The sequence below is a fragment of the Callorhinchus milii genome, unplaced genomic scaffold, assembly GCF_018977255.1.
Source record: "Callorhinchus milii isolate IMCB2004 unplaced genomic scaffold, IMCB_Cmil_1.0 Scaffold8, whole genome shotgun sequence".
NCBI lineage: Eukaryota > Metazoa > Chordata > Chondrichthyes > Chimaeriformes > Callorhinchidae > Callorhinchus > Callorhinchus milii.
In genome coordinates, this window is record NW_024704749.1 from 10,456,735 (window position 1) to 10,476,951 (window position 20,217).

General features: G+C 46.4%; 1 protein-coding gene across 1 annotated transcript in view; it reads right to left on the reverse strand.

Annotated features, from left to right (window-relative positions):
• Positions 1–20,217, reverse strand: part of coro1cb (coronin, actin binding protein, 1Cb) — a 42,905-nt gene that overhangs the window by 1,844 nt on the left and 20,844 nt on the right. Inside the window, exons 3-8 of the mRNA XM_007901881.2 lie at positions 8,480–8,602; positions 4,624–4,753; positions 4,046–4,224; positions 3,588–3,707; positions 2,861–2,965; positions 305–450 (exon numbers count right to left, since the gene is read on the reverse strand). Coding sequence (XP_007900072.1) covers positions 305–450; positions 2,861–2,965; positions 3,588–3,707; positions 4,046–4,224; positions 4,624–4,753; positions 8,480–8,602 — 803 coding nt within the window. The remainder of the gene's footprint in view (positions 1–304; positions 451–2,860; positions 2,966–3,587; positions 3,708–4,045; positions 4,225–4,623; positions 4,754–8,479; positions 8,603–20,217) is intronic.

Here is a 20,217-nt window from a genome sequence, read left to right on the forward strand (position 1 = left end):
GACACATTTAGACAATGGATTATCGGAATACAGTCAATCCTCTGTGACGGTCGGGCCTTCAGTCTCCCTTTCCCCACCCTTTGGAACTCCATCCCAGTCTCTTGGCCTCGCCCCCTCCCTTGCCTCCTTCAAGGCCCTCTTTGACCACACTTTCGGTCACCCTCCTGGCAACAACCTCCTACCCTCCACCCCTCCTGATCCCAGCCCCCAGCTCAGATTCACATCCTGGACTGTCCAGTGCTTTGGGTCGTTCTCTTGACCTGAAAGGCATTGGTTAAATATAACTGGTTGTTGCTGCCCTCACCTGGCAATCTCGCACTTGCCAACTTCCAGGCCTCGCTTTGGCATATAGCCCATGCCCCGCTGGGGCTCCTTGGTGGAGAAGGTGTTCAGGTAGTGCACGTACGGGGCCTCGTCGCTGATCTCAAAGTAGCGGATGCTGCTGTCACCCTGTGCGGAGAAGGACAGCGGTTACAGAGAGGCCTGGAGCCCCGGCAGCTTCGTACAGCAGCTCTGAGCTGGGAACAGAAGCACCACTGCTGGGCAATGGCGAGGACCAGAAGGGCAACATTCAGCTCAGTGGCTCCCTTCACACCTTCCAGCCCGAGCCTGTGCTGACTCAGGACAGCTGGTAGGATTCCTAATGGCCTGAATGCCAGACAAGAAATCACTGACCAGCGCTAACTTACCCCACCCTCTCCCATGCACCGACAGTGGTCATGGGGATACCAGGTAAGGATAGGACCCAGCTCGCTGGCCGGCCGTGATTTAAATGTCATTTTCTTTCTGAATTCTGAACTGATAAAGGTAGGTTTGACAACACAAAAAGATGGTTGAGTTTGAATGAGTGAGTGTGTGTGTGATCTCAGTGCAGAGAGTACAGATCGGTTATGAATCATTTTATTGAGAAGTTAAAACAGAAAAGCGGAATGAACTTGGAAATTGAACCTGGAACAAATGTAGGGAAACTTGCGACAATGTAATAGCTTTCAAAAGGGAATTAGATAGGTACGTGAAAAGGAAAAATTTGAAGGGCTGTGAGGGTAAGAGCTGGGGAGTGGGACTAGTTGGATAGCTTTCAAAGAGCTGGCACAGGCACGATGGGCCGAATGGTCTCCTTCTGTGCTGTAGATTGCTAAGATTCTAATTACACACAGATCTGGCGATCCACATTTTGTTCCTGAGCCTCTCTCTTGCAAGGCGAGCACACTAAACACTACGCTATTGGTCTCTGTATCACAGTGTGAGATTCCCTGTCCACCAGCAAGCTCTGCTCTGTGAACGAGACCCACTGGCTCAGCAGAAACCTGCAACGATGCATTAAACAGAGTCCGTTTCAGTTACAAGAAACAGGAACGCATGAGCCTTTCTCTGAAATGGCTGGTGACTGTTTGTTGGCTGGACATCGCTGTGCGCAAATTTAGCTTCTGCCCTTATCTGCAAAAAAAAAAAATTCACTCCATTTTACAGCAAATCCCGTGAAGCACTTTGAGATGTGCTCCCGACTTGAAAGACGCTGTGTGTCTTGTCTGTGTGAAATGCAATTATTATTATTGTTAGGAGGAGATCCCCTATACCTCGCTCACTGAGAAGATAACATAAGAATTTGCTGGCGAAAGAAGACCGAGGTCCATCCAGTTCGCCCTTCCACTGGCCCTTCCCTATCCTGGCAGTCGCATGTCATGTCCCAAACTTTACAACAGTTTCAAGCTGAGCGACCATTCAAAGTACGTTTTAAGACAAAGTCACCCTGATGGCGACCTCCCAATATCATTAGTTCCAACACTTGGTCGGCGGACAGCAATTATCCCAGGAATATGTACAGTGGAGGTTTGCTCCTGAACAGCAAGCGCTGCCGGGATTCCGCGCACAAAACCTTTTCTCTCTCCTAAAAATGGGCTGCGGTTCAACAATTCGTAAGCTGTCTATTTTCAGGGCGAGAGGCTCACAGAAGTCCTCACTGGAGCAGAACATTCTGTGACTAGCAGTGTGTTTTGTGCGCGCGGTGGGTGTGAGTGTGTGGGCGTTTGTGTGTCCATAAAAAAAAAATAATTAGAATTCTCCTGGAATTTGGATGTCGGCGCTGCGGTACCGCCGAGTGCCACGAGAGGGCGGCGTGGCGCCCGCCAGGCTTTATGGCACCCGGCGCCACTGCCTCCAGGTGGACACAACCAGTACTGCACCCGATGAAAGTGAAAGGTGCCAGTTGTGGGTGGACACCTTTGTTGGGTTTTGTGGCTGAAATTAGCTGCCGCGTTTGCCTGCAAAATACAGTCACTACACCTTGCAGGACAACTTTGAGACCTCCTCCTCAAGTGCAAGGGGGACGTTGTGGGGATATAATAATAATAATCCTTGCATTTGATACAGCGCCTTATCACGTCACTGAGACGTCTTAAATAATAATAATAATAATAATCCTTGCATTTGATATAGCGCTTTTCACGTCGGGAGGACGTCCCAAAGCGCTTCACAGAACACACTGTAAAGTGAAGTGACTGTATATTTGTGGGCGAACGCGGCAGCCAATTGCGCACAGCAATGTCCCACAAACAGTCGTAGATTGAAAATGACCAATTTATTATTGTTTTTGGGTTTTGGAGGGATTATTATTAGGCTCTGTGTGGAGTAAGGAAACTTGCCCAAGGTTTCGCCCTCTGCCTGGGAATCGAAACTGGATCCTGCTCTAACCAATACACTGCATGATTGAAAGAGGGATTTGTGTGTGCGCGTGTGTGTGGGGTGATGGGGGACGGGAGTGGGGGAAAGAGAGGTGATTGCAGATCGCCAGTTTATGCGACACAAAAGGTACATGAGGTGTAAGGCACATTATGCACTGAAATACTGGAAGAACTCTTACCTTTCCACACAAGTAAATTATGTTCGTGTCTGCATCGTAGAATGGCAATAGCACTCCACTACTCGAGTCCATCTCCTGCAAAGCTATCGGTTCGTCCATGTTTTCCTGGTAAATGGCAGAGGGGTGGGGGGGGGGAAGGGGGAGAGAGAGAAAAAAATGCAGTGAAGGTCTGTAATTGGGATGTAACATTTTGTTAAAAAAAATTCTTCTGCAAATCAAAGCCGGTCTTTTCTTGTAAAATAAAAAATGTTTTATATCCAATTCTTCTTTCTAATTTGCTCCCCATTGGTGTGTGCATCTCAAAGCGCTTCACGGAACCCTTGTGCAAAACGGATCAACTGTGCGCTTTGTGGGCAAAACACGGCAGCCCATTGCGCACAGCGGTTTCCCACAATCGTGGACTGAGTGACCGATTTATTTATCGATTTTTTAAAGGGATTATTAACCCCCGGAAAGCGATCCGCCAATCGATTAAGAACCGGGTTTCTCCTTACTGCTTGATAAACAGAGGTGTGTGGAGTAAGGAAACTCGCCTAAGGTTACACCCCACCTGGGAATTGAACCCAGGCCCTCTCGTTTGCGAGGGGAACGCTCTAACTACTACGCTCTGGGAATCCAATTGTATAGAAATCTGTCATGGAACTCGGAGCCCATATTCGCTCCCCCCCACCCCCGCATCGGGAGGTTGCCCACCCCCCCACTTGCCCATTCACTCGCTCTCACTCACTGGGTTCCACAGGGCGAGCTGCCGCTCACTCATACGGCTGAAGCCGGTGGTGAAGATCTTGCCGTCCGCGAGGAAGATGGCTCTGATGGGCCGAGCCCCTTCATGAGGTTTGTCCTTTTCCTGGAATCAGCCGGCCACGGGGGGAGGGAAGAGGAATAGATTTAAAAAAATGTAGTCAGGAAAACCAAGGAAAGCATTCCTCCCCGCAGGAGGAATATTAATAATAATAATTCTTGTATTCGGTATAGCGCCTTATCACATCTTCAAGACATCTCAAAGCGCTTCACAGGACACACTGTAAAGCGGTTCGACTGCATATTTTGTGGGCGAAACGCGGCAGCCGAGCGCGCATAGCAGCGCCCCACAGACGGTCATGGACTGAGTGACCAAAATAATTATTATTTCGAGAAAAAGACAAGAGCCGCGAGGGACTCGACTGGCGGGAAGGAAGCACTCACTAAAATGATCCTCCCATTCCGTGGATCAATCAAACGCAATTTCTTGTCCTTGGATGCGGTGCAGAATAGGCTCCCGTCTCGGTTCCAGGATATGCTGTAGATCGTTTCGTTGTGCATGTCGTTGAGCTCCAGCAAAGCCTCGCCAGTCCCCACGTTCCAGATCATGATACTTTCACACGCTAAAAAACAAAATGACAAAGGACCCAGCTCAGTCAGCGCCCTGCTCGCATGTTACCACCTCGGTCTGCCACAGACAATGTGCCCCACACTCTACACCCTCACCCCTCCCGCAGTCAGAGATCTACGTGACTTCTCTCACCCCTCCACCCCATCCCTCACCCACTGCAAGGCTCTGCACAAAGGTAATTTGTTGTTATTGTCAGAACAGCCATGATCTAATGGAAGGTGCGGAACAGGCCGGAGGGGCTGAATGGCCGACTCCTATCCCTATGACAGCACCCTCGTGATGACCACGTCCTTCTCCGCTGCTGCCCTCCCCACAACGTCCCAGTTTGCAATCGCCTCCCCGCCCCCACCCCACTCAGCGCTTATGCTCTGCGAGAGATCCAGCCACTTACCTGCGCTCAGTAGCACATTGCGAGCAGTCGGATGCCAAGATACAATTCCAACCTTCTTGCAATGTCCCTCCAAGGTAACGACTGGTTCTGTGAGAGGAACAGTGAGGCCATTCTCCGGGATCTGCCAGACCTAACAGTGGGAAAGGGGTAAAGATCAGACGAGTGCGACGAAGCCTCAGGTACGTCAGTATATCCTGTGAAGCGCCTTGGGACGCCTTCCTGACGTGGATGGCTATATCGAATACAAGAATTACGAGTAAGAGGATTAGTATAACAGATAATATTAATAATAATCCTTGCATTTGATATAGAGCCGTATCACCTCGTTAAGGCGTCTCAAAGCATTTCACAGGATATATTGTGAAGTGGATTGAGTTGTCTATTTTGTGGGTGAAATGCAGCAGCTAATTGCACACAGCAGTGTCCTACAAAGAGGCGTGGATTGAGCGACCACATTATTTTTTTTGAGGGATTATTACCTGCGGAAAGCAATCCTCCAATCGACTAACAACCCGGGTTCCTACTTACTGCTGGGGAAACAGATGCGCCTGGAGTAACGAAACCTGCCTAAGGTTTAGCCCTGCCTGGGAATCGAACCCCGATCCTCTTGCTTGCAAGGCGAGTTCTCTAACTAAGACGTTATAGGTCCTGAATCTCATCCTAAAACAAGCCAACCTGTAAATCCAGGACACCAGAGTGGACTGCCTAAAGGCACAAGGACGTAAAGACAGAAAGCCTCTCTCCCACCTCGTTCCTCTACCTCCCTGAAACTTGATTTGATTTACTGTTTACAGGACCACTACACTCCGGGACTCCACTCAGCGTGACAAAGCTAGGCTCGGGAGCAGAGGCGAATGCCAAATGGGGGGGGGGGGAAAAAAGAGTAGGAAATGTAACTGGGCAATATTTTCTTTAAAAAAGTTCATAGCTGCAGTCGTGTTGGGATGGTTCAAGCGAACGTTTAAAATACTTATCGAAATAAACGTTTAAAAGCAAGCTTAAAATACAGTCAACCCACTTTACAATATATTCTGTGGTGCACTCTGAGGCGTCTCGACGACGCTCTTATCAAACGCGAGGATTGTTATTACATTATTGTTAATGAAGGTAATAAACGCTTTCCAAACCCTGGAGCCGTGTTTCTCGCTGCAGCTCCAAGTGTCCGCCAGGAGAGGCCCTCATTGCCAACCTTTCCGTACACGGGTGATACAGCAATCACAGTAGCCCGGGAGGGACTCAACTGTAGTGACTGGGAGAATTCAACGCAAAAAAATCTCCTCCCTTCTCACCACTTGACCACAGGCATCCCGTCCTGCCGGTCGGGGGCCACTGTAGACGTCGATAGTGTGAATTTCTTTCGGCAGTTTAACCACAGATCCAAATGGCCCCACGCCCCCCAACCCCCCACAACCCTACTGATCTCTGTTGCGGTCAAAACACCCAGCTCCTCGAGGCTGGGAATTTAGTCTCCGTTCAGTATGTTCTCAGCTTGTCGGGCAGGCAGGCAGACACGCTCCATTCACTTATACTCAATGCTGACCCAAAGATTACAATTTTAAAATGGATTCCACACCAAAAAATTGCATCTCACCAAACGAGGCCTCCCCAGCTCCCGACTGGGGATAATTTTCCCGTGGCATGTGAATTATCTCCAACCTCATTATCCCACGCATAAATACAGGCGACATGCCCTCATGGAGGTCGCTACATAAAAGCAAGTTTTGTAATAAGCACGGCTGCCGATGGTGGAGTGGAGAGGACAAGGGAGCAGTGGGCAAGCAGGAGGCCAGAGCCAGCCGAGCGGAGGCAGCGGGGAGTGGAGTGGGGAGGGTGGATCAGAAAGGTAGGGAGGTGGCAGGGCGTGAAGGGTTACCGGGCAGCACAGTGTTAAAGGCTCTGCAGTGGACACCGCAAACTGAACATGTGCTAGTGTTTAAAGCAGCAGAATTCCTGTTGAGTGATGAAACTGGCTGGTGACACAATGGGAAACATATTCCCATCCGCACAGCAGCAGAGCTTCAGGCAGGCAACTCCTCTCAGCATCCGTCTGCGAGCAATGCATGGTGTTCAGCTGGGGCACAGGAGTGCTCCCAGGGGTTAGCAAGCTGGGTAATGCTGGGTTCTTGGGGGAGCAGTGGGGAGGGGGGGTTCAGGGTGAGAGATTCCGATGCCTAACTGTTCCCTCAACCCTTAACTATGGGCCTTACGAGTTGCATTTCATTGCGGCTGAAACTTGATGTCCAGTGAATAAACACATGTGGCCTCGCGATCCACGACTGTTTGTGGGACGCTGCTGTGCGCAATTGGCTCCTGGTTTTTGCCACAAATTACAGTCAATTTACTTAACAATATATTCTGTGAAGCGCTTTGAGACGGCTCAACAACGTGATAAGGCGCTATATCAAATGCCAGGATTATTATTATTATTACTGAGCTACAGGTTTTAAAGCCTTTAAGATTCTGATGTCAGAAGCTGACTCAGAGCCGAATGCAACTTGCAAGGAAGGGCGTGGAGGAATGAGGGCAGAGGTATGTGTGAATCGCCTTTCAGACAAGTTTTTGCTTGTCTGCTGAGTACGCAATGGGGAGAGGTATTTAATGCTCAGTGTGTCCCAAAAGTTGAAGTGGTTCGGGGATGAAAAGGTTTCGGACTTAGAAACAGAGCTACTCCAAGGTGGAAGATTAAGCACGGCACCATCGAAAGCTAAAAGGTTACTTGTGGTGATTTAAGTCCAACTGGTGGCTCGCATCTGGCCCTGCGGATAACTTCATGTGGCCTGGGAATTATTTCCAACTTCACTGTCCTACGCGTAAATACAGGCGACATGCTCATGTAAGTGGAGGGCGCTTATATAAATGCAAGTCGTTGCAATAAATCACCTCAAGAGCACGAGTTGATTCCAAGAATAACCATTCCCACCGCCCAAAGTAACGCTCTCCTTATAACGGAGAAAGAATTGAGATGGAAACACAGCGGAATGAAATGATGGAAGGGAGCAGGTTGCAGACTGGGAGTTGTATTTACACAAGACTTGTCAATTTAGGATTTGAAACAAACATTCTCTTCCGTCTCCTGTGGTGCTCATTGCTCCCCAGAGGCAGGCAGGCTAAGCGCATAGGCACTGAACTCAGCAACAGTTTGTGCCTCCATCAAATGGAAATGGACACATCAGAGAGAGACATACTGTGAACCAAATGTCATTGCTATTTGACGTGCGCATCGAGCCACAGGGCGAGAGTAAGGAAGGGGCAGAAAGCACTTGACATAGGCATGAATCAAATCCCTATGATTCTACGATAGTTACTGTACCAATTGGGAAAACATAGGTCTAATTAACAGGCTTGATGACTATTTATATGCACAAATGAGGTTAATTACAACAGATACCAGATGTACTAACATTTCGAGCACTACGACACTGCTGTTTAGTGGGTGGATAACGCATGCCAATTCACCCAACGCACATCTCTAACGCAGCTCTCTTGTATCGCAGGCTTTCGGACACCGAGGACTGAGTCAAACTGGAACGAAAATCAGGAAACTGGGGAATAATAATAATCAATGCATTTGTTACAGCGCCTTATCACGTCATTGAGACGTCTCAAAGCGCTTCACAGAATATACTGTGAAGTGAATTGACTGTGCATTTCGTGGGCGAAACGCAGCAGCCAATTGCACACAGCAGTGCTCCAAAAAACGATTGTGGATTGAGAGTCCAATTCTTTGGGGAGGGATTATTCCCCCGGAAAAGTGATCTGATAATCAACTAACAACCGGGTTCCTACTTACTGCTGGTAAAGAGAGGCGTGTAGAGCAGAGGTAGCTCTGAGTGCGAGATTTGAATGGTTGACTCACCTTGACGAAGCAATCCTCTGATCCACTGGCAATAATGAAGTCATTGTGCGGGCACCAGTTAATGTCAAGCACCGGTGCCGTGTGTCCACATACTGTTGGATAGGTCTTATCAATCCGACCCGTCTGTGTAGAGAAAGAGAGGAATACGAGGTCAGTACTCTTACCGCAAAGTCTCCCTGGTAACAATTAGCCTAGGACGCACTCTGGGGGCAAGGATTCATCCCACTCAACTCCTGTTAACCCTGCAAGCCAAAGCCCTATTAGATAGGATGGTGCTCACTGGACAAGCAGTGGGAAAGTTTGCCAGACAGTGCTATGCAGTTTTAGCTAGTTAGACTTCAGCAGTTACCCCAACGTACACTCCGGGCTCCCCCAAGTCTCGGCTCTTGCCAACCTGCGCCTAATATTTTCCAAGCAGGATGCATCCCTCCAGGGAGAGAGTGTATATTCCATTCCAACAATCTATCTCGGAGATTTCCATGTGTAAGTGGGATGCATGGAATTCTCAGTTTGGTTTGGCGACTCTTAAGCTCGGTGATGCGTCAAGACACCCAGATGACCAGAAAAATTTCTGGTCAGTAATCTATCCTACACCAGACATTGAGCCAATGTCCAAATCCAGCCAACGCTAATAGGATAGAATGCTCCCTTGAAGTTGACTGGAAGGATCAGAAGTCAAATCATTTTAGCCTCACCCCAACTGCAGGTGAGATTTGGTAGCAGTTCTTAATTTTGCAGCTAAATAGCTAATCCCAGTTAGGCAAACTACAGAGCAGATGATAATTATAATCATCCTTACATTTGGAATGCAAAGTGCCTTTCATGTCAGGCAGATGGCTCAGCTATTCTCAGGATTTACTGTAAGTGATTGTGTATTTGTAGGCGAATGCAGCAGTCAATTTGCGCATATCAATGTCCCACAAACTGCCATGAAGTGAGGGACCGATTTTATCTGGGGATTGTTGGCTGGGAGCAACTCGGCAGCCAATTGCGCACAAGCAGTCGTAGATTAAGCAACCAAATTTTTGTTTTCCCTAGCGCTGACGATACAAACCAGTCACATAACCCAAACAGGCCAAATGCAAAATCCTGGCAAAAATTAGTTGCTATCTGCTCCTCACAAGCTTGCTGCATGTCCTGAGGAGCCTGTTCTAAGCATGTCCGGACCTATAGAACATGTACTGGATTCCTCACTGCCTTTAGCACTGCAGCCGTGTCTGGTCAAGGTTTACAGCTGTCACAACCAACATGTCTAGAGAAGCACCTGAGCAGTCGCTGGAAGCTAGAACAAGAATATACAGGATCATAACACACTGCGATCCATCTAACCACTCACAAATAAACATATGAAATCATCCTGCACTACTCTCCTACCTCGCAATTGAATTCTTTGCCCAACAGCTATCTAATTCCCTCTTGAATTTGACAACGCAATGCGACTCCCTGGACTCCACATATTCACCGGTCTGTGTAAAATTAAATCTGAACTGTCTGTCTGTTCACCTCCTCTCTTGTGACTTTCAGGCAGTGTTTTCTGAAAAAAGCTAATGCGAAAAAGGGAAACAGCATGAGATTGTACCAATGTGTATAATAATAAACCTTGCATTTGATATAGCATCTCATCATGTCGTCAAGACATCTCAAAGGGTTTCACAGAATATACTGTAAAGTGAATTGACTGTATAATGGTGGCCAAAATAATCCTGCAAAATGCACAGACTAAGCCACATATCTCACCCCTCAAAGTGCTTTGGAAACAGCACTCCACGCAGTTCAATAACCACCTTTTAACAGAGTGAACAGCTATTCCATTACCATTCGTGTGGACGGATTTTAAAACAAACGTTTCCTTCAGTTATCTACCCTTGTTTCCCTAGATACGGTTAAGTCATCTCCCAGATGCATTGTAATGCCATCACAAAGCATCACTTAAGTTTACCAGAGGAAAAATGGAAAAGAAAATGTAAGAAAACAAAATCTGGCAGTGGCAGGAAGTGATTGAGGTTGTAATGTGATCGCTGGGTTCAGATGACACCATTAAGGGATAACATTTACCTGGAAGTGAATTACAAGACTGTAATCCAATTGAGGGTAGAACTCAGAAAGAGCAAGGCTCCATTTAGAAGCTTCACTTGAGTCTGGAGATTGGATCCAGTCAGATTTACTCAAACAGCCATCGGATAGTGTGAGCTGCACAACCTTCTGTGCAATTTATTTCATCATCCTTCACGCCTCAGGACACAACTGATGCTCAAACACTCCCCATCGAGCAGCTTTTCTCAAATCTGGCAATTCCAGATAGGGAATTGGTTCAGGATACGGAAAAGACATTTGTCTGAAGTCATTTTCTATTCAATTTGAACTAGTGGCGCATGACATGACTTATGTTCCTGGCTGCCCACCTCTAAGCGGATTGATTTCAAGGTCCTCACCAATAAATCCTTTCACTCCCCAGTGCCTGTTCATCTCCCCAGTAATAATCGTTGCATTTGATATAGTGCCTTATCACATCGTTGAGACGTCTCAGTGAATTGACTGTATATTTTGTGGGCGAAACCGGCAGCCAATTGCACACAGCAGTGTCCTTCCTATAAATAGTTGTGGATATAGTGACCAAATTATATATATTTTTGGGGGAGGGCTTATTACTTCTGGAAAGCAATCCGCCAATTGACTAACAACCGGGTTCCTACTTACACAGGCACGATGGGCCGAATGGCCTCCTTTTGTGCTGTAAGATTCTACAAACTTTGAATCTGTGGTAAACAAGGGTAGCTACTAGTTCTGCTAGATCAGAAGGGCTTGAATATAGGAACAAGACGTTTCCTTTAAACTGGGTAGTACAGCAAGTCACATCACATGATGGCAAATAGCCTCAGGCGTCTCCTCAATCAGCAGCATCCTTTGTTTTGCACCTCAAGTGCCTCGCTCAAATATCAGGCTCTAAACATAGAAATGTCATTTTAACTGCAATTTGTGTGGAAACAGTTCAACGTCAGGTGTGTGTGATTGTAGTGGTGGAGAGGTAGATAAGCAAGTTTAATGTAGTGACTGGCACCCACCACATCATGAAAACAGCTACGAAATCTGCCATGAAATCACAGGGTGGGAGCTGAAATATCGGAAGTTAGAATAGGTAAGAGATGATTAAGCATGAAGATAATTTGCATTTATATAGTAGTGCTGGTCACACAAGAGAATGCCTCATTGCACTTTAGACATGCGGAGGCCAGACAACAACAACAAAATTACATTTGCATAGAGCCTTTCACTTCGGGAGGACTCCCGAGGCAGACAGGGAATGGGAGGGGACCGCAGACACAGTCAAAGACATAGGTTTTTAAAGACAAGTTTTGAAAAAGGGAGGGAGTGAGCTGGAAGGATGAGAGAGTTCCAGAGAGGAACAGGACTAGAGATCACCAACCAATAGTGGGACAGAGGGGGTGGGGGGGAAACATGAAGCAGGCCTGAGTTGGTAGAGCAGAGGGAGTTGGAAAGAGGAACGGGACCACAGGTTGCCGAGATGGGGTGGGACAAGGCCGTGGAGGAATTGAAAGGCTGATAATCGTCGAAAGGCCTCTGTTTACCTAGCAGTAAGTAGGAACCGGGTGTTAGTTGATTGGACGATTGCTTAGCCGGGACTATTAATCCTTAAAAAAAAACTATAATAATTTGGTCACTCAAGTCACGACTGTTTGAGGGACCCTGCTGTGCGCATTTGATTGCCACGTTTCACCCACAAATATACAGGCAATTCACTTTACAGCATACTCTGTGAAGCGCTTTGAGACATCTCGAAGACGTGAAAAGCGCTATATCAAATGCAAGGATTATTATTTTTATTATTAATCAAAGAAGGATGGTAAACGTTTATCCGCTGGTGAATAATGGAGCCTGGTGCTTCACAGGATACACTGTAAAATGCAGCGACTGTTTTGTGGGCGAACGCATTCTCCTTGTGGGAGAATAATTGCAATGCGAAGCTAAAAAGGAACCAATCCTGTATTTTAGAAGTCTAACAGAGCAAACAGTCAGCACAGACTGAATGTTCAGCCACAAAAGAGGGTTGGGATTCTATATTTAAGCCAAAAAAAGAAAAAAATTTTTTTGGCAGGCTGTGAAGGTGATGGAACTAAACTTGTTTCTGTTGATGCTCCTCCTCCCATTCTCCTCAATTGTACGACTGTTCCCCTCGCTCTCTATTCTCTTCTTTGCTTCCCCCCCCCACCATGTTGGCATGTGCACACACATCTGTATGAACATGGAGACTTCCACCTGAATTAGCAGTAACAAACAGTTCAGTCGGGTTTAATGCAGCAAATCGAGGCACCGTGGAACATGCTTCAAAAAAAGGGAAGTGGTTCCGCTTTCCAAAGGATCAGATTCCAAAAAAGGTCCTTAAATGCAAGCAGTGCGTTCCAATGCAGTGGCTGGCTAGAGCTTCACCCACAGAGGGAGCCTGACCACGAGCATTCAACTCAATAGCCGGGGAACACAATGACTGCTTAGAATATATATTATATATATATGCTGGATTGTCATTTAAATGTAATAAGGTTCAGCCAGATTCAGAGCGTGAAATGAAGGGAATTTCCTCTTGAAACTGAGTTTTCCTCCAGTGGAAAATAGAATGAAGAACCAAATATCTGTTGTATACACAAACTCACAGTCAATGCACTTTACAGTATATTCTGTGAAGCACTTTTGAGATTTTTCAACGTGATAAGGTGATATATCAAATGCAACTATTATTATTGTTATTATAAGCTGTACAGATGTGGCATACTGACTGGAGATATTACAAAACAGGTTGAAACTACCCATCATGACTCATCGTGGTCAGGCATTGTAGAAATTCCTTCCACTAGGCGTGAACCATCATGACATGTGAGCGAGGTGATGTGCGCTCACCCAACAGACAGGCTGGAGGCTAATAAATATCAGCCGATGGCCAGATCGAAGTCCAAGAACGAGCTGGTGATTCACAGTAAAAGAAATGCAAGGCTTAGTTACATTCCAGCCATTAACTCTCTCTCTCTGCTATTAGCTCCATCCCCCACCTGCCACACAACTCCAGGCCTCTGTCGATTCACTGTGTAAACAGGCTGCCAGACACCTATGACAGCACCATTCCGATTCTCTTCCTACAACGTCAGGACTTGCTGTGGGAATTATTTCAGTATTCCAGGGCGCTGCTGATGGCAGCACAGCCAGCCTGACTCATCGGCAGGGCTTGGGTCTAAATATTGTATTTTAAGATTAAAGGTTTGAATAGTTAACTCAGGCTGTATGTTCAAGCGCAGCTGAAAAACAGGGTTGTTTTTTTGGCAGAATTGTGAAGGTGATTGAATTGAAACCGCTGTTCCTCTCTATTCCCCTCCTCCCTTGCACATCTGTGTGAACGAATATGGGGGTGGGGGTTCCTTCCACTTGGATCAAGCTGTTCAGTTTGGTTTCAATGCAGTAACACTAATACCCAATGACTACACCAGGAGGAAAGATATCAGTTACAATCTGCACAAAACAACCTCACCCCAATGAGCACACGCATTCAAATTACATAACCAGTTTTGTTTGCCTCTTTCGCTTTCAGTCAGACAGACATACAGAGGTGTGTCATTTAATGTTAGGTAGTGTACGACTCCACAGAGGACAAAATGCTTGGGCAAGGTATGTGCAATTGGCGGGTCGGGGAGTTCAACGGATAGGAAAATAGGAGCGGGTAGAGGCCACTCAAGCCTGTTCCGCCATTCTATTAGATCACGGCTGATCTGTACCTCAACTCCAATTACCCACCTTTGCCCCATATCCCTGGATACCCTAACCTAGCAAAAATCTATCCATCTCAGTCTTGAAATTTTGAAAAGATCCAACATTCACAGCCTTTTGGGGGGAGAGCGCTCTAGATTTCCACTACCCTTTGCTTCCTTATTTTCACTCCTAAATGGCTAGCTCTAATTTTCAGATTAAGCCCCTTTTGCTTTGATCAGGATACAAATGGGGCAACTAATGTCCACGGGAGCAGGTCGGGGAAACAACTGGCTGTGCGTCAGAAACCCACTCCATTCTGTATTCTTCTCGCGTTTGACACCAGCTTGCTATTAAATGAGATGGAGTGTGGTTTTTAATGTAACAGCTGATAATTGGAATTGTTTAACGCTCACAAACCATGACCATCGACCAGTCAGTCCCTCACTCAGCTGCTAAACCCTCTCAAGACAATCCTGTAACACGTGAGCTGTTGAAGGCAGGGGAAAACTGCAATAGTCACAGCTGGGGGGGGGGGGGGGGGGGGAAGAAAGAAAAACACATGACCACCAATGAGCCGAAGGTCTACATGTGCAACACGTTCCAGTAGATCTCACTTGAAGACATATCAGGAGAACTTGGGATGGTTTTCTCTCTCTAGTTCCCATTGCCGGTTTGGCCAACATGAACACAGAACAGACCAGGGAATTAAGCTTATTCATGCCTTGGGACATCCGCTCGACATGGAAGACACTGTTAATTCTTAACACTAGGGACCACCCAACCCATTGGGTAGCCAGAGATTTAGCTGATTCTCCAAGCTATGGAGGACTGGCTGGTCACGTTTTAGTTACAGACTGTCTAGGTATCTTACTGCTCAGGGAGGCCAGTGATGGAGACAGAGGTCACGAGAATTTTACAGAAAAAGCATAAAACAGTGGTCATAACAGTTATGTGATGCAAGTGTTAAACCTGAAATCGTGTTTTTTTTAAATATAAAATGGTTTAAACTCGGGGTTACAACTAACTTCAAAACAACCTCCCTCCCCTACAAGGCACCAGTAAATTATAGTCCTCGTCAGAGCAAAGCCAGTACTAAAATAATGGGCAGTTTTGGCCCACGCCCACTCACAAGGTGCACACAGGAGTGGAGCCTGTCCTGATTCCTTCAAAGTCAAATGACCTTTTATCTCAGTTTGTGTTGAATTCAAACACTGGCTCTGGCATCGAGGACAGCACAGTGGCTCACTACACTACCCCCCCCACAAGCATTTGATTCCCCCTCCCACAGTCTACGTAGAGCTTTGTTACAATAACACTCACTGAAGATGCACACACACACACAGGGCAAAGGAGGACAGCTAGATCACTGGCAGAAACAGAAGCGGATTTCCAACAGGGTGGGTTTTTTTTTTGAATTGGAGAGCGAGCTACATTTAACAGCTACTGAGTTCACCTAGGACTTACACTGCCCTATCCCGCAGCTGGGGTTACAGTAAACAGTGGCCGGCAACCTGCCAAGCAATAGAGAGAACGAATGAACTGGCTAAGAATTTGCCGCTTTGCTTTCATTCAGAAAGACAAAAAAAAATTATAATTATTAAGTTTCTTGCAGGCCATAACCGTGAACTCTCCAAAGGCAATGTGGGATTTCGATCAGTGAGTGCCACAGTACAAACCCAATCTAGAAATCGGAAGAATCCATGACCCAATATAACTAAGGAGATAAACTGAAATGAGTTTCACTTCTGTGGAGTCGCCCTCTTTCTTGTGAATTGATTGCCTGTTGTTTCTCAGTGCATGTAAATCTCATCCAAACTCGAGCGGCTTAAAACATACAGCCCTGTTCAGGTATCCATTAAAGATCCCATTTGGAAAGAGATGGGAGTTTTTCCCACCATCCTGGTCAACAATACCCAGACACAAATAGTCATTCACTTCATGGCTGTTTGCGGGACATTGCTGTGCACAAACTGTCTGTCATGCCCACTGACAAATACACAGTCACTGCACTTTACAGTACAACCCGTGAAGCAGTTTGGAAGCTCCTGGGCTTGAAAAGACAGTCATTCAAAAGACAGCAAAATCCTCACAATGTAACAAGGCTCCAGAACGGCACTGGATTACAGGCACCAGTCTAGACTCTGGGCTAGAATTCCCACAGCCTGCTAATCCAGAGCCAAGGAGCCTTGGCATTTAGAAACAGATCAGCCACACAACTGCTCAAAGCAGAAAGCCGAAAATATATATTCACGTGTGCCTAAAAAGGGCAACCGCATAGCATGTTATGTCCCAGCTCGGACCTTGGCTCTAAAGACATGTCTGCACTTCCAAACCTCACTGATCAGCCAGACAGGCTGGTGAACCATAAACAGCGCCTTAAATGTAGTCGGAATCTGCTTTGTATTATAGAAGTGCCACTGTACACATTTCAATTATCCTCAAAATAGTAAAAGGGAAGTCCCACAAGGAATTCGAGCCCAGGAGTTTCCAGACCCAAGCTTAGCATTCGGTTGACTCAGCTACCAGAGATAGTGGCAAAGATAGGGTTTAGGAAGGATTTGCACCCTTTGTTTTAACTGCTGAGTGAATGATTAAAAGTCCTGACTGAGGGGCATTGTTCTTCCGGCTTCAGCTTCAATAACTTGCATTTATATAGTACCCTTCACCCGGGGTAGCGTCCTGGACTGCTTGAACTCGCGGAACATTGGTAAATTGAATCACAAGAGACAGAGAGAATGACAGGGGGAGGGGAGAGAAGAAGAGGGGGGGATTGGAAAAAGGGAAAGGAATGAATGAAAGGCCATCCCAAACATCTGCCAGTGGTGGTGGTGGTGGGGGTGTGTGTGTGTGGGGGAGAAGAATTTAAACAGGAGTAACATTAGGAACCTCAAAGGCTTATCCAGAGATCAAAAGTGCTCGGAGAAAGGTTTTAAGTTTAGTTTTTGTCCCATATTGTAGAGGTATTGGAAATATTCTTATGTAGTTCGGCAGTGATGGGGTTAATAATCAATCCATTCCGATGTTACTGTACACGCCTTACACTCCTGCCTCCAAACCCCGGTCCTTGTCCGATCCCAGCCGCCCAATCGGAGCGGCAGCAAATAAATTATTCTGGATGTCTCACTGAATGGGACCATATAAGGTAAAACTCACTACCAGCAGTTCCAATGGAGGCTGCCGCTGCCTTTTCACATCAGTTAGTCACAGGAGGCAAGGCAGCAAGCTGCGGGGATGGAGGGGGGGGCGGGGAGGAGGAGGGAGACCAGGGAGCTCGCAGCAAATCTCTGGCGACGGGTGCTGGGGGAGAAAGGAGGGGTGTGGGCGTCTGTTAAGTGGGTGCTGGGCAAGCAATTCAGCGAAACACTCCCCCCCCCCCCCCCCACCCTCCCTAAGCCCAGGGTGGATGCTCTGTTCTGACTAGTTCTTCCCCACTCTAATAAAGAATTCTATGACAGAGCTATGCAAACACTGCATATAGCAGTATAGCCACAGAGCTTAACTTTACAAAGCTTATCAGACTCCTGAGAAACGTTAACACATGATGATACTGCTGTGCGCAATTGGCTGCCGTGTTTACCCACAAAATACGCGGTCAATCCCCACTTTACAATATTCTGAGAAGCGCTTTGAGACGTCTCACCGGCGTGATAAGGCACTGTATCAAATGCAAGGATTGTCATGGTAGAAATAAACACAGCCTTCCCAATGCCTATCCTGCGATTAGGCTGTTATTTTAATTATTAAATGCTCATTTCTAATATTTCTTGGGAGTTTCAGGATTTGATCAAGGATCTCCCCCCTACTCCCACCAAAAATATGGAAGCGCAAAGCAGATGAATCCACCCAATTCCAACTCGATAAGACTAGCTACATTGCTTGCTCCTCTTCTCAATCTGCTCTCTCCCCCACCCCCACCAGAGATAACTTTAGTCTATCCTAGGTATTGCAGTATTTTCTATCTGTGAAGTGCGATCTGCCCTTACAAAGAGGAAGGGGAAATACTGGGATACTGGAATTCAGAGCCCGGCCAGAGGCCACCCCATTACCTGACTTGCTTGGTTGTGAAGACATGGTTCAGATAATAATATTAATCTTTGCATTTGATATAACGCTTTATCACATCTTCGAAGTGCTTCACAGAAGATACCGTAAAGTGACTTGAATGTATATTTTGTGGGCGAAACGTGGCAGCCAATTGCACTCAGCAGTGTTCCACAAACAGTCGTGGATTAAAGTGACCAATGTATTATTTTTTTTTGAAGAAATTATTACTCCCGGAAAAGCGATCCACCAATCGACTAACAACCAAATGCCTACTTACTGCTAAGTAAACGGAGGAGTGTGGAGAGGGAAGGAAACTTGACCAACATTTTGCCCTGCCGGGAGTCGAACCACGACTACAGATCTGCATTGTCCTTTGACAATATGGGCCAAGAGAGTTTTGGGGGTCGGGAGGAGGGGCTGCTCTGCGAGGACAACGCTCGTTCCCTAAGTGGAATGTTTCTGTCTAATTCGGTTAATGGGGGTGAGCAGGCGTAACCTCGCTCATCAATAAAAAAGTTTTCCAGTCTAACTTCTGTGCTGTCCATCTCTCTTTCTCTCATATATATACACACAACTTCTATATTATTTCAATAAGGCAGTACAAAAAGATCCTGGGTCGAGTCAACTGGGGAAAGGGCAGGCGAATGGGACTGAAAGGATGGCTCTTAAAAAGCCAGCAGAGACACAAGGTATCAAATGGCCTTCTTCAGTGCTGTACATTTCTATGGTTCTATCAATGCAAAGGTACATTTCATTCAACACCGAATGGTCAACACTGATTCCTAAGATTGGATCACATCGAGTCATACCTCCCAACACTTGGTAGAGTTTTTCTTCCTTTAAAAATCACTGACCCGTGTATTTCCTGGTGTGGAACACTGAAATAAATAGCCAGCTGCACAGAATCTCTTTGAAAAAAGGTTGAAATCCTATTAATTTCCACTTAAAGTACTCTTGTTACTCAACACTGGAAAATTTATTCCCCCAAATTTTATTCTCCAGCGGCGATCCAGCAAAAAACAGCTGATTTATAGCAGCCACTGTGTCTAAACTATTTGCTTATAAATAGCATTAGCCCAAATTGAATGCAGCAAGATAGGCAGTTCCTTTGAAAAGAATATTTGCATTTCTGACTAACTGTTGCATAACACAATATAGAGAGGAACTAAGTTGGCTGTTTGTGGGACATTCCTGAATGCAAATTAGCTACAAAAACAGCCACTACACCAGTAAATCCTGTGAATGCTTCAAGAGGTTGTGACCACATAAGGTGCTACATCGCATGCAAGGATGCCAATCTGCAATGTAGGGCAGGTTAGATTGCCCTTCCTGATCCCAACCCCCAGCTCAGGTCCAAATCCCTGACTGTCCAGCACCTTGGGACTTCCGCCCAACATGAAAAGCGCTACACAAATGTAATTTGCTGTTGTATTACCTATCCTAATAGGAACAGAGGCTGAAGCTGGCGCCACATTGGAGCATTTAAACAGCTGTCCTTCCAGCCATCCAGTTACAATAGCCAACGCCGGTTTCAATCTAGGAAGGAAGAGGGATTCCCTAAGCACCAGCATTTCCTGATGCGCACAAGTCATTTGCAGATGTGAACTGCACAGCTAAGCAGGCTGTTAGGAAATCTCTCCCTTCAGCAGTAGAAGCACTTCCTTCATGTTTTGTTTTGAATTTACCCCTTCACTTCGATCAATCACAGGCCCCGTCCGCTGGTTCTACAGTTCTGGACAAGATAAAACCCCTCATCATGGTCTACGTTATTCAGTCCCTTTAGAATCTTAAAAAACATTCTCATATCACCCTTCAAACTTCTCTTTCCAGTGTGAATATGCCCGTTTGACCTACTCACTCTCCTGCTGATAAATCTGGCCTTTTAAAGAATACATTAGTGTGAGAGCGCAGAATCCAGTCTGACATTGCACTGAAAACTGAGA